The sequence below is a fragment of the Doryrhamphus excisus genome, chromosome 18 (assembly GCF_030265055.1).
Source record: "Doryrhamphus excisus isolate RoL2022-K1 chromosome 18, RoL_Dexc_1.0, whole genome shotgun sequence".
In the NCBI taxonomy this organism is placed as follows: Eukaryota; Metazoa; Chordata; class Actinopteri; order Syngnathiformes; family Syngnathidae; genus Doryrhamphus; species Doryrhamphus excisus.
In genome coordinates this window covers 3,216,346-3,231,598 of record NC_080483.1, presented here as the reverse complement: position 1 = coordinate 3,231,598, position 15,253 = coordinate 3,216,346, and the positions used below count along the sequence as shown (strand labels likewise).

The window sequence follows — 15,253 nt, the reverse complement described above, 5'->3', positions numbered from 1 at the left end:
AATTAAATATTATTTTTGAAACTGAATATTACAAGAAACAAAAAAAGTTGTATTTTTTTATTAAGTTGGTTAAAAATGCAAATATTATGGGCCTGAAGTCCAAATATTATGGCAATATAGTCATATTATGAAAAACAAAATTAAGAAGGAAGTTGAAATATTTGGAAAATGCCAAAAAACAGCAAAAATGACAAAACAACTATATATATTCTATTATAATATAGTGAATATACTAAATCTTTTTCAACTATATCACAAAGCTGATAAAAAAATTCTTGAAATGTACTGTATATTTTTAAGACAAAAAAGGTGTATTCTAATGACAAAAAAATTGCAATTATCAGAGAATAAATATAATAATAATATAATGGCTATAATAATAAGATGAAGACAAATAATATAGTTTTAGATCACAAAAATTAAATATTAAATAAAATATTAATTAAATATTATTTTTGAAACGGAATATTTTTATTAAGTTGGTTAAAAATGCAAATATTATGGGCCTGAAGTCCAAATATTATGGCAATATAGTCATATTATGAAAAACAAAACTAAGAAGGAAGTTGAAACATTTGGAAAATGACAAAAAAAACAGCAAAAATTACAAAAAAACTAAATATATTCTATTATAATATAGTGAATATACTAAATCTTTTTCAACTATATCACAAAACTGATAAAAAAAAGTCTTGAAATGTACTGTATATTTTTAAGACATAAAAGTGTATTCTAATGACAAACAAATGCAATTTTCTGAGAATAAATATAATAATAATATAATGGTTTTAATAATAAGATGAAGACAAATAATATAGTTTTAGGATATCACTATTGTCACTTGGATGTAAAAGGTCCATAATAGATAATACAAACTATTATTCACTGATGATGCTAGATATCAGCCTCATATGTGACTTGTGATTTGATGTATTTACCAGAAGGTGGCGGTAGTGCTTGCCACAAGTTGCTTGCCAACCATCGATAAAAAGAAGAAGAAGCTGCCGCCTGTTGCTTGCTATAGCTTTTGGAAAGGCTACTTGTCAGCATTCTGCTGACCAAGCAAGCATTTTTTAATATTTTTTTTAATCAAACGTGAATGCGCAGACAAGGTTTGTGTGTCCGCTAAGGGTCAAAGTGTGACTGACGATAGTAACGCGCTTTGCCGCTCCTCAAGCTAGCGTAGCCTTGCTAGCGATTCATGAAGCTAACCACAACGGCTATGTTTATACAATGTATAACCCTATTCAACTGTACCTTCAGCTAGAATATGCCTACATGTTATTTGTCTTTTAACCGTAGGTAGCGATCCAAGTGGACTTTTGAAGACATCAAGCTGAGCATCCTCAATGGCCGCTGCCAGCTTACAGCACCCCGGCTTCCTTCTGGTGAGGCCTCGCTGTCCAGGTTTTCTCCCTCCAGCCTCCAATGAAGCTCATTTGAAACCCTAAACGTGTTCCTTGCTGCAGGCCAACCTTAAAGCGGACTCATCCACCAAGACTCTGGTTCAGCGATGTCAGGAGCTGGTGAAGATCATCGAGGACTATCCTGCAAAGGTGCATTTAGCATCCTACACTGTACACACGCTCTACATTGCACACAATATGCAAAAGTGCTGGAAAAAAATGCAAAAATGTTGTGGCCTCTTATATTGTTCAGGAACTGCATGCCATTTTCTCCTGGCTGGTGGAGAGTGTCTTTGGAAGTTTAGATGGCGTCCTCGGAGGATGGAACCTTCGCCTTCTGCATTCCCGTTGCAATGATTTCCCGCTTGTTGTGGACTTCCTGAAACCGAGGTGACTCCTCATCTACGCTTTACTTTGTTGTGTGTATGTCATTAAAATATCCACTTGCTGTTTTCCTCAGTGGGGCCATGATGAAGCTGGTTTACAAACTTCAAGCAGAAGAATACAAGTATGAAGTCCCTGTGAATTATCTGCCGGTAGGATAGCATCACTGTTGATTGTTGAGTCGTGTTGTTTTGTGCAACGTTGTAATGTGTTGTGTGTTTTTGTTCTGCGCAGGCTCCAGTGAAAGCGTCCATCCAGGAAGGCGTCCTTCCAGACTGTCCGCTCTTTCACAACCGTCCACACTTTCCCATGTCTGGCGTGCTGACGCTCAACATGGCGCTGAGTATCCTTCCTGCCAAATGTGTCACATGACCTCTCGTAGCCATTCAGGAAGTCAACATTGATGTTTTTCCTCAATGTAATGCAGATCCTTTTGAGTTCTTCATGTTCTACTTTGCGTCCTGTCTCATCACACCAAAGGTTACATCAAAAATCCACTCTGTCTAAAAAAGATGCACATACACACCAAGTGGTCATAAGTGTTGATTTTTTATTTATTTATTTATTTTTTTTTAGAACTTCTCTTCGGGCCAGCATGGCACCACTGACAGCGCCTACTTTGTATTGGTGGACATGTACCTCAAGTATTTCCTGCCGACCGAGGGAAGTGTGCCCCCGTCTCCCTTTTCTGACAACAGGGGCTCGGTCAACGCACCTCCTCCCAGGTACACACACACACACACCGTCGGGTCTGGTCTACATTTTGCATAAGAAGAAATGTGATTTTTTTTTTTGCTCCTGTATGCTGAGTGACTGTTTTGCTGAGTGATTCCAGCAAAACATTATCCTGCATAAGGATTTTGTACATGCATGCTTTTCCTGTGTTGTTTACATTTTCCTGTTGCCATGTGACATGTGTTGCACTGATCTGTTCTACATTATTATATTGTACATTTAGATTTTTGAACGTGAAAAACTTAAATAGCCAAAAACTTACCACTTCCACATGGGTAGGGATGATAACTATTAACAGTTATTTAACCTTTAACATGAACATTAATCAAACGTAATAATTTTTTCTGGGTACATGATACCATACAGCATCCATATCAAACTTGCGCGGGCCACACTAACATTAAACTTTCATATCAAGGCGGGGGCCTCAAACTAGTGTACATCCTGTGTGCTGAGTGAATGTTTTGCTGAGTGATTCCAGCAAAACATTATCCTGCATAAGGATTTTGTACATGCATGCTTTTCCTGTGTTGTTTTTTCCTGTTGCCATGTGACATGTGTTGCACTGATCTGTTCTACGTTATTATATTCTACATTTAGATTTTTGAAAGTGAATGGTAAATTAGCAACTTAAAATGGTAATTAAGCAAAAATTACATTTATAGAACCTGGCCACTACCCCATAAACATATACAGCACATATCGCTGTCAGAAGATGCTTATACAACATATATAAAGCTTTATGTTATGTAAAGGCATGAATTCCTCTTTTGTGCCAACTTTGACATAATTATAATTTTTTTCTGTCCACTGGTGGAATAGCATCCTTTTTTCAAATGTGTTTATACTGTACCTTCAAGGCATATGTTTCTTGTAACAGTGTTCCTTCGAAGCAGTCATCAGTGAAATGATCACTGCAAAGAACAGATCTAGAAGCAGGCATTCGTCTCTCCTGTTTTCTGCTTTTGCTTAGTCCTCTCTTGTCTTAAACTTTCCTTTTTTGGATTAATAAAAAAAACATGTACAGTATCATGCTGCTGCTGTGAACATCCAGCAGCAACACAATGTTTTGTCATGACATGGCGGTGGCAAGAAATATAAATGTAAATTTCACTTCAAAAAATTGAACAATATAGAACAGGGGTCTCAAACTCAATTTACTTGGGGGCCACTGGAGCTAGGGTCTGGGCAAGGCTGGGCCGCATCAGGTTTTGAAAAAAAAAAAAAAAACGCATTTATTGAAAACCGAAAAATATACAAACTTTTTCAGTGCTTTGGTTCCGATTTTCTACAATAAAAGCTCTGATAAAACATTCCACTGTTCTCAAATATCTTAATTTTTATTTTTCTGCACAAAATAAGATGAAAAATAAATAAACAAATCAAGAATAAAGAAAATCAATCAGTAATAAATAAATATAATAATAATAATAATAATAATAAAACGGCAAATAATAAAAACTTAAGAAACCACATATATATATATATATATATATCAAACGTAATAATTTTTTCTGTGTACATGATACCATACAGCATCCATATCAAACTTGCGCGGGCCGCACTAACATTAAACTTTCATATCAAGGCAGGGGCCTCAAACTAGTGTCCTGCGGACCACATTTGGCCCGCGGGCCATGTGTTCGAGACCCTTGATATAGAACTTTATAAAAACAATATACAATGGTGTAAATTTATTTTATTTTTGTCGCCTTTTAAATGTTTCAGGTCATCAAAGTAATTTCAATATTAGTCTGTGACAACACAACTAAACACAAAATGCAGTTTTTAAATGAAACATTTTGTTATTAAGGGAGAAAAAAAAATCCAAACCCACACGACCCTGTGTTAAAAAGTGAAACAGGTTGAGCCACCAATGGCAGCTTTAGCTTCAATCAGCAGCAAGTCTAGCAGGTCCTGAAGCAGCTCCATCACACTACCATCACAATATTTTACTGATCACTTTTTCCATACATGGCCATGTAGGTTTGGATTGGATTTTTTTTTTTACTCTCTTCATAATAAAAAGTTTTGTTTACCAAATTGCATTTTTTTTCAATTTTGCTGTCATTGACTAATATTTTAAATTTGACGATTTGAAACAGTTCGGTTCGACAACATGCAATAAGTAAGCTAAGATAAAACTTTCCTACGTAATACAAACAACTCCACTCCTCTATTGATTCCCAGGTCCTCCAACCTTTCCTTAGCAGGGTATGGCATCCACAGCCCCAGTCTCTTGAAGCATCACATCTTCCACCAGCCCTCAGTCAACGCTGACCCTGCAGCCCAGGAAATCTGGAGGTCGGAAACATTGCTGCAGGTGTGTTTCCATAGCAACATTGAAATCAGACCTTTTTTTAGTTTAATATGTTGTACATGTTCACAGATGTTTGTGGAAGTGTGGCTCCATCACTACTCTTTAGAGATGTACCAGAAACTTCAGTCTCCTCAGGTGAAGGTAAGACCATCAAATGGACCACCTCCCCCCCACAGCGTTGCATGGCGTTTTGCTGACTCCTCCCACCTCTCACCAAGTTTTCTGTTTTGGAAAGAATAAGTCCATTGGAAGTGGAGTGTATGATCATGCAAGGTTCTTGTAGCTGCTCCGTCTCAAACGTCTTCATCCTCACTTCCTCGTGCGTTAAGAGCAGCCTGAAGTCACACTGAGCCTTCTGTAGATGAACACACATGTACATGTACACACAGGTCACCTCTGGTTGACACGTGTGAGAGGCGGGGCCAGTGTCGACAAATTGACTCAGAATGAAAGATACAGTATTACGGTATAAGTGAATTCAAGTCACTTTTGTATGTTTCTTAGAAGTCTCAGTGGGACTTCTGGCTGCTTTTGTTTGTTTTGCCCACCATAAACCAGGAATGCAGGATTTTCTTTTTTTCCCAAGCCTATAACTTATTTATATCTTCAATAATTCCTTGTTCATGGCGGTTAATTGGTTCCAGACTAGACTGTGATAAGTGCGTTTTCACCAAATAGCATTCCTTCTTTATAAATGGAATATTTTTGTACTTGTTAGGGTGTCATGAGATTGGGTTACAAGATGAAATATAAAATGAATAAATATTTAAAAATACGCAATATAAAAAAATATTAATATATATATATATATATATATATATATATATATATATATATATATATATATATATAAATAATTTGATTTAAAAGCGTAATTTGATTAAATGTAAATTTGCTAAAAAAACAATATATTGCATTCCATCCATCCATTTTCTGTACTGCTTATCCTCACGAGGGTCGCGGGGGGTGTTGGAGCCTATCCCAGCTGTCTTCAGGCAAGAGATGGGGTACACCCTGACCTGGTGGCCAGCCAATCACAGGGCACATATAGACAAACAACCATTCACACTCACATTCATACCTATGGATAATTTAGAGTCGCCAATTAACCTAGCATGTTTTTGGAATGGGGGAGGAACCCGGAGCACCCGGGGAAAACCCACGCACGGGAAGAACATGCAAACTCCACACAGAGATGCCCGAGTGGGGAATCGAACCAGGGTCTCCTAGCCGTGCAGCCAATATTGAAATCCTATTGAAAAAAACTCAATCTAAAGATATACGGCTGAATAGGTGCAGATACCTTGCCTCTCGCCCGAAGACAGCTGGGATAGGCTCCAGCACCCCCCGCGACCCTCGTGAGGAAAAGCGGTAGAAAATGAATGAATGAATGTTATCGGATGAATTGGGTTGATGCCATAACTCCATAACTCCTCCCCTGTATATTATACACCCTTATAAACTACCTAAAATACTCACCCTCCCTCGCCTCTGCTTCTGCTTGCCATATTATCAAATAATGATCCTGCATACTGACCTTTGCCCTATTTTGGTGCTCAGCCTGTAAATGTGACCCCTCTCCCACCCACCTTCAAAGAGGACCCCTTTAATTTCCATTGGAGAACCAAATGATTAATCAATGTGTGTGAAATCTGACTATTCACCTTCTCTATGAATGAAGTCTCCAGATGTTAAAAGGAAGTCTTCAGGTGGTGTTAAACGACATGCGTCGTATGGCAATGAGTTTTTATTGTGGCCAACATTTGACACTGGAATTCCTCTGTTGAAAGTGGTATTTTCCAAACATCAGGGATGAGAATGATTCAGGCTGGAATCTTACTTTTCCAATCAAGTAAGATGTGGTTTAGCAGACAAGGCACTCTGAATTTGACATCAAAAGTTCATGATGTGGTTGCGTAGACACTTTTTCAGAAATTGCAAGCACACTCCCATTTTTTAAGGTCTCAAAAGTATTTGGACATCAGGGTAAATACAAGCTTGGATGGAGTCAAACCCAACACCCCATTTCTGCCTTTGCTCATTACAATATTACCAGTGCTACATACTGTTTAACCCTCCTCTTGTGTTAGGGTCGGCATTGACCCGTTTTACATTTTAATGCATAAAAAGAATCACATAACATTTGTTTATTGCATCAAGGCTTTTTGATTTTGTCAGGAAACTCTATTTCAACAAAATAAAACCAAAAAAATAATTTTAAAATGGTCTGGTTGAAATTATGACCACTGTATTGTTAGGGTCTGCTTCGATGCGGTTATAATATGACTATAAAGCAATATTTTGAGCCACAACTGAAATCATAAGTTTCCAATTAGCCAACACAATGACAACCAGCTCCTCTTCTCATCATGTAAGCTTCAGGGGATTCTCATTTTGACCGCTTTTCCAATATACCAGCAGAAAAACCATGTCCAGACATGTGAGGGGAATTCACTCATTTGATTGGCTGATTTCACATTTACAATTTGGATCATGGAAAGAATGGCAAGAAGTACAGTGAACCAAGATCTGGACCTGTTCTGCTTTTTCATTTCACTTTATACTAAAGTTCTGTAACTGAAAACAATAACTTTTTTTCTACCTTTTCTTGATATTAATATATATGGGTCAAAATTGATCCGAACACCATAGATCAAGGGTCTCAAACTCAATTTACCTGGGGGCCACTGGAGCTAGGGGCTGGGCAAGGCTGGGCCGCCTCAGGTTTTTCCCCAAAAAAAACAAAAACGCATTTATTAAAAACAGAAAAATGAATAAACTTCGCTTTGGTTCCACATTTCTACAAGAAAAGCTCTGATAAAACATTCCACTGTTCTCAAATATCTTAATTTTTATTTTTCTGCACAAAATAAGATGAAAAATAAATAAACCAATCAAGAATAAAGAAAATCAATCAATCGTAATAAATAAATAAATATAATAATAATAATAAAACGGCAAATAATAAAAACTTAAGAAACCACATATAGTTGGTGGGTAGACAAATGATTTTTTTTCAGATTAAAATGAACAAAGCATTATTAGAGCCCTGTAGACATGACAAAACACGACTATAGTCACATTTATACTCTTTTTATTTACAACGTATTGCGCAACTGCAGGGTCTTGAGACACATGCTAACTCCCAAACTAGAGAGCTAGCGACCTAAACGGTAGCCTTCAAGTTATTTCCTTTAAACTTAAATAGCCAAAGACTTACCACTTCCACACGGACGGGGAGGATAACTATTAACAGTTATTTAACCTTTAACATGAACATTAATCAAACGTAATAATTTTTTCTGGGTACATGATACCATACAGCATCTATATCAAACTTGCGCGGGCCGCACTAACATTAAACTTTCATATCAAGGCGGGGGCCTCAAACTAGTGTCCTGCGGGCCACATTTGGCCCGCGTGCAAATTCTCCCACACCCAACCACCAGTTAGTTCTGCAATGATTCTCATCCTTCATGTCTTGTGCGGAATGAAATGTGTTTGAGTCAATGTTTGATTTTTGTCTCCCCTCTGCTCTTCCTCATTTGTATTTTGAACAACTCTTTCTCTTCCCTGATTTGTCATCTTCCTCCTTTGCCTCTCCTCACTGCTGCACCTCCCTCACCCGTTTCCCCCCTCCTCCTCCTCTTGTACTTTGTGCCGTGTTCTATCTCTGGTCTCCCTCATCTTCCTCCCCCTGGTGGTAACGGGTCAACAGCTGGCGCTGCTCCAGTACCGCCTCAGTATGTCCAGCATGCCGTGCCAACCCCACGTCCCATCGGGCTCTGGGACCCTCCACACCTACCAAGTACTTAAACCTTTTCATTCACCCCCGCCCCTCTGGGGCCTCCTGGAGGTAAACCTCAAGTCACTTCAGGTCCTGGTCAAGGGTACTTCTTGGAGGTCTGGCACCATCTTTGAGGCAGCCAGCCATAATAAGCTCTACTAATTTGTGGTGGACACACAAACATCTTGAAAATCTTGTATGACCTGCAGTTTCTCTGAAGAAGTACTCTTGGTCGGACAGGTTGTCGGGTCTTGAATGTGGCTCGGGTGCAGTTCTCTGCTGATTTGCTTTGTCATGTTTTTGACAGTGCTGCTGTGTGTCACGCGTATGCTAACAAATGTAAACCATGCATTGTACGTGCTGGAATGAGAAGATGGAATGGAATTTAGGATAAGATGCTGTGGTCATCAACGAGTGCTGAGGTCCTGCCTTGCAATCCTCCGATAGTTTGGAATCAGGAATATGTTCTTGCCATCATCATGCTAAGCAAATGACTAAATATTGGATCTGTTTTGGGCTTGTAGATGTTTGTGGGTGACTTCAAAAACAGTTGTGAGTTGTGTAGGACACCAAAGTGAGTTGGGTTGAGTGGGACCTCTGTACTCTGCAAGAGTTCTGCTGCCTGATTGGCTGGACAGGGTTTAGAAGCTTTCTGCTTGGCTGCTTATGAAACTGGCACCAAATGGAGCAGGTGGGGGGTGTCGCCTTGGGGGTCACTAAGCTCTGTGTAAATTGCGGTTCTTTTGCAGGAACCCTTCAGCCCGACTGAGGAGCACGTGCTGGTGGTGCGTCTCCTGGTCAAACATCTGCATGCCTTCTCCAACAGCCTGAAACCGGAGCAGCTGCCCTCCTCCCCCACGACCCACTCGCATGCCCACGCCAGCCCCCTGGAGGAGTTCAAGAGGTCGTCATGGTGGAACACTTGGGTGCATGATGATTAACAATGTGATTGAAGGGTTGGCGGCCCCAGTTGTAGTAGATAGTTAAGTAAATGTGATGTAAAGCCATAGTAGATCATGTGATGGGTGTAGTTTTGGATTTAGTCAATAATGACACAAAACATTATGACATGACGCTTTTTTCCTCACGAGGATCACAGGGTTGCTGGAGCCTATCCCAGCCCTCTTCGGGCGAGAGGCTGGGTACACCCTGGACTGGTCGCCAGCCAATCACAGGGCACATAGAGACAAACAACCATTCACACTCACATTCATACCTATGGACAATTTGGAGTCGCTAATTAACCTAGCATGTTTTTAGAATGTGGGAGGAAACCGGAGTACCCGGAGAAAACCCACACATGCATGGGGAGAACATGCAAACTCCACACAGAGATAGCCAAGGGTGGGGAAAGACAAAATAAGAAGCCAAAAAGTTACCACTTCCACACATAATAGGAGAACTCACTCATTCATTTTCTACTGCTTATCCTCACGAGGGTCGCGGGGGTCCTGGAGCCTATCCCAGGTGTCTTTGGGCGAGAGGCGGGGTACACCCTGGACTGGTGGCCAGCCAATCACAGGGCACATATAGACAAACAACCATTCACACTCACATTCATACCTATGGACAATTTGGAGTCGCCAATTAACCTAGCATGTTTTTGGAATGTGGGAGGAAACCGGAGTACCCGGAGAAAACCCACACATGCACGGGGAGAACATGCAAACTCCACACAGAGATGGCCGAGGGTGGAATTGAACCCTGGTCTCCTAGCTGTGTGCTAACCACTCGACGTGCAGTCCCAGTTTTGCATCAGGGAAGGGAGGGCATCCCACTGGCGAGTGGCTGATTTTTGGGTGTATGGATGAAGTAGGACGTAGTGTAGTTAAAAAAAATGAAGTCACATGATGAGATCATGTGATAGGTGCTTTACAGTGTGTTGGTGTCTCCTGCAGGGTGGTGGTGCAGCGTTTTGTTCAGCAGAAACTTTTCCTTTTCCTGCAACACTGCTTCGGACATTGGCCTCTGGACGCCTCCTTCCGAGCGGTAGGTCTCTTGTCTCGAATATTAAGTTCAACTAAAGGCAACTAAACCCTTTTATTTTTTGTTGAGGTGTTGGAGACATGGCTGAGCTTCATCCAGCCGTGGAGATACAGCGAAGAGAAGAGCAGCAACGCTCCAGCAGAAGGCAGCAGGAGCGAGCCTGACAAATGGTGACTTCATGGAGAATCAGTCGTTCCATGCCGCCTGGTGCTAACGTCTTCTTGCTGTTCTTCACCTGCAGGGAATCCTTTGTTCAGGAGAACCTATTGGTTTATACCAAGCTCTTCCAGGTCTTCTTGAATCGAGCCCTCAGGACGGACTTGGTCAACGCCAAAAATGCTCTGATGGTCTTTCGGGTGGCTAAAGTCTTCTCTCAGCCTAACCTCGCAGAGATGATCCAGAAGGGTGAGAGCACGCTCCAGCCTACTTGACTTTCTGCTTTTCAAGACCAGTATGGTATCAATAACTGATACCTTTTTATATATACTTTAACATATATATTTAACTATACTTTATGCACACCTGGAGGTAAGAAGGACTGGAACAAATTTGGATTAGACCAACTGTACCTGTCGATTTGTCCTAATTAAATATCATGACACTACAAGCGGTTCTTGTTGGGTGTTGGTAAAACACGGACTGCGTAATTCCGGTGGTAATTTGCAAACCAATCCTTGCAAATCTCGAAATGGACCAATCAGAATCGTTTATTTAGACAGCGGTCCGCATTCCACAGTCTACGTTTTACTCACACCCGTTCTTGTTCGCGATCAACCAATGAGCGATGGTTTGACTAGGAAAACATCTATCATGGCGTCCCTGCCAACATGGTCTAATTCTTCAACAACTTGTGAAGGAAAACATCAAAAAGTGATGAACCAGTGCCTCCTAAACAAGTATTTTATTAGCGGCAGCAAATCAAATGATGGCACAGGTGAGTGAATCACATTGCTGTGACAATTTGAAGTGGTCACAATGAAACACCACCGATTAGATCCAATACCAAGTGCTGATTTTGCACAAGCTACAAAATCTAGCGCTTCCATTTCTCTGTGGATTTTTCCTCACCTTTGCTTCACAAATTATTGTTTGACCATTGAGCATTTTTTTTCTGGATTCAAAACACTTTACTAGTACACAAACGTGTCTATTCAATAATGTTTCATTGTGGTGCACAACTTATAAAAGTGCCTAGAAGTCTCTTGACAATCCAGATTTCCATGCAACGTCATGATCTATGTAGGAAAACAACCACAGGAAATGATAATCATTTCATCTTTTTTTGAGATTCTCATGTGATGCTACAAAAATTAGATGATATCATTATGGTGGTCTTTTCATTTTACATGGGGCAAGTAGTTCTCACCTTAAGGATTACCCATGGGCAAGTCATTTTTGTTTTTAATGTAGAGCCCTGCACTACTACACTACTACTACGACTACATCACTGCTAACCACAGTGTAGAGTAGAGGTAGCCACCATGGCCCAGCAAAGTGCACTATATTTGGACACATGCTCCGCAGCCTACAGTGGGAGGAGCCACCTGTCACCCGGTGCGGGTAATCTCCCTTAATTGGAGAGTTAAAAAAAAAAATTATCCGTAATCTGAGCTATTTTTGATGTTATAGGATTATATATATATATATATATCAGGACCGATATTACCGTACATGGCAACAAATATTTATCTCTTATTTCTTCCTTTCTGCAGCCGAGCAGCTCTTCTTGGAGCCGGAGCTCGTCCTGCACCACCGGCAGCCACGAGGCTTCCTCACGCCGAGTCAAGGGGGCAGCTTCCTGTCGTCACGGCAACGCATGGTAACGGACGCGGTCTTCCGCGTCAAGAGTCATGTGTACTCCTTGGAAGGCCAGGACTGCCAATACAAGCAGATGTTTGGATCCGAGTTGCGAGCTGTGGTAAGCCTCCTTTGGAGCAGGGGTCTCAAACTCAATTTACTTGGGGGCCTCTGGAGCTAGGGTCTGGGTGAGACTGGGCCGCATCAGGTTTTCCAAAAAAATAAAAAAAACGCATTTATTAAAAACAAAAAAAATTTAAAAACTTCGCTTTGGTTCCAATTTTCTACAAGAAAAGCTCTGATAAAACATTCCACTGTTGTCAAATATCTTACTTTTTATTTTTCTACACAAAATAAGATGAAAAATAAACAAATCAAGAATAAAAAAATCAGTCAATCAGTAATAAATAAATAAATAAATATTATTATAATAATAAAACGGCAAATAATAAAAACTTAAGAAACCACATATAGTTGGTGGGTAGACAAATGATTTTTTTTCAGATTAAAATGAACAAAGCATTATTAGAGCCCTGTAGACATGACAAAACACGACTATAGTCACATTTATACTCTTTTTATTTACAACATATTGCGCAACTGCAGGGTCTTGAGACACATGCTAACTCGCAAACTAGAGAGCTAGCGGCATTGGAAAGTGCAAAGACTTTACCAGAGACCTCCGTGGCATCACACCAGTTGCTCAGAGCATGTGCCCGAATACAGTGCACCTTGCTGGGCCACAGAAGGTGTCTCCCTTCGCTCTATACCAGGGGTCTCAAACTCAATTTACTTGGGGGCCACTGGAGCTCGTCTGGGTGAGACTGGGCCGCATCAGGTTTTCCAAAAAAAAACAAAAAAAAAACGCATTTATTAAAAACAAAAAATTTTAAAAAACGTCGCTTTGGTTCCAATTTTCTACAATAAAAGCTCTGATAAAACATTCCACTGTTCTCAAATATCTTACTTTTTATTTTCCTACACAGAATAAGATGAAAAATAAATAAACAAATCAAGAATAAAGAAAATCAATCAGTAATAAATAAATAAATATAATAATAATAATAATAAAACAGCAAATAATAAAAACTTAAGAAACCACATATAGTTGGTGGGTAGACAAATGATTTTTTTCAGATTAAAATGAACAAAGCATTATTAGAGCCCTGTAGACATGACAAAACACGACTATAGTCACATTTATACTCTTTATTTACAACATATTGCGCAACTGCAGGGTCTTGAGACACATGCTAACTCGCAAACTAGAGAGCTAGCGACCTAAACGGTAGCCTTCAAGTTATTTCCTTTCAACTTAAATAGCCAAAAACTTACCACTTCCACACGGATAGGGAGGATAACTATTAACAGTTATTTAACCTTTAACATGAACATGAATCAAACGTAATAATTTTTTCTGGGTACATGATACCATACAGCATCCATATCAAACTTGCGCGGGCCGCACTAACATTAAACTTTCATATCAAGGCGGGGGCCTCAAACTAGTGTCCTGCGGGCCACATTTGGCTCAGCAACTACAGTGATGGAATGCTTTGAATGTGAAAGGTCGCTCTTCTGTGGTTCAGGTGGTGAAGTTGATTCACATCATTGCTCAAGCCAGACAAACCGCCAAACGGATCTCAGACCAGTCAACTGAAGCGGCCGCCAACAAGTCCTTCCTGGCGTGGTTCACTTCCTCCTCCTCGGAGTCCAGCAACGTGCTTTATGGCGCTGAGCTGGAGGAGAGCAGCGAGTTTCTGAAGAAGACTCACGAGTTTTTGGACAGAGCGCTGGAGAACCTGTGTTCCATTTTCAAGGTGTGTTCACATTTGATGCAAAGGTGTATGGACTAGCATTAGCATGCTCATGTTGCTCACACAAGTGCTCTTTGTTTGTGTTTTACAGCTGAACCAGAGTCAGTTGACTCAGCTCATCTCCAATGTGACGTCTTGTCAGGATGACGGCGATTCCAGACTACCAGATTGCATCATGAGGGAGGATGGCCTCGTCCTCACTGACTTGGGGAGGACGCAGGTTGGAACCAGAACTTGAACTTAGGGTCTGGTCTTGGAGGTCATTCATTGGCCTTTCGTTGTGCGCAGATCATTAACGGCCTCCGCCGGTTTGACATTAAGTACCAAGGCGACCCGGAGCTGCAGCCAATCAGGAGCTACGAGAACGCGCTGCTGGTCAGGTTCTTGTACAGGATGTCGTCTCTGCTCAACCAGAAGGTAAAAAAAAAAAAAAAACAAAAACGCTAGCTTTCACAGTCAAATGTGTGACCTCGCACCTTGTGCTCATCACTTCAGTTCGGAGGTCACATGACCAGACTCTGCTTGCGGCCAGACTTTCTGGGTCGCCTGGGTCGTCACTACCTAACTGATCTAGGAGCTGCTCGTACCCCCGTGCGTAGTCCCGCATCGCCACGCCGCTTGGATAGGATGCGATGCGCACGTGTGAGCTTGCGTCCGCTGGCCAGCTACAGAACGCTACTGATACTGTTGCTCTGCTACTCGCTGGCCGCCATCTTCTCCTTTGGACCCGCCTCCAGCACCCTCATCATCCTCACCGCTGCATTCCTGCATGGCGTGCTCATGACGATGTACGTGGACTACACACAGTAGCGTGTCATTCCGCTTGTTTTGTAAATGTATGCAGTTTTCACCTCTAAAATATATTCTTTACAAAACAAAAGTTTTTTGTCTTGTTGGATGATTGCAACGTTTTGGTCGGATATGAAAAGTGAGTGAAATCCCAGATAAGGAATTCTGAAATGGGAAAAAAAAAAAAACTAGAAGCAATCACTATTCTGTAGTAAATGGTGACCTCTAACCT

The 15,253-nt window shown here is 40.8% G+C and overlaps 1 protein-coding gene across 2 annotated transcripts; it reads left to right on the top strand.

Moving 5' to 3' along the window:
- Window positions 1-963: 963 nt before the first annotated feature.
- smpd4 (sphingomyelin phosphodiesterase 4) lies at window positions 964-15,112 on the top strand. 2 transcript variants are annotated; one of them, XM_058055536.1, is made up of 20 exons: window positions 964-1,112; window positions 1,303-1,388; window positions 1,470-1,556; window positions 1,660-1,796; window positions 1,867-1,942; window positions 2,025-2,133; window positions 2,218-2,270; window positions 2,367-2,515; window positions 4,716-4,848; window positions 4,915-4,986; window positions 8,564-8,653; window positions 9,382-9,536; window positions 10,531-10,621; window positions 10,688-10,788; window positions 10,860-11,023; window positions 12,331-12,536; window positions 14,005-14,235; window positions 14,324-14,452; window positions 14,521-14,649; window positions 14,728-15,112. In XM_058055536.1, the coding sequence occupies exons 2-20, from the start codon at window positions 1,350-1,352 to the stop codon at window positions 15,040-15,042; spliced, it is 2,466 nt and encodes an 821-aa protein (XP_057911519.1). In that variant the 5' UTR covers window positions 964-1,112; window positions 1,303-1,349; the 3' UTR covers window positions 15,043-15,112. The 2 variants fall into 2 exon arrangements, with proteins under 2 accessions (XP_057911519.1, XP_057911520.1); XM_058055537.1 differs by lacking the exon at window positions 8,564-8,653.
- The last annotated feature ends 141 nt before the right edge of the window (window positions 15,113-15,253 follow it).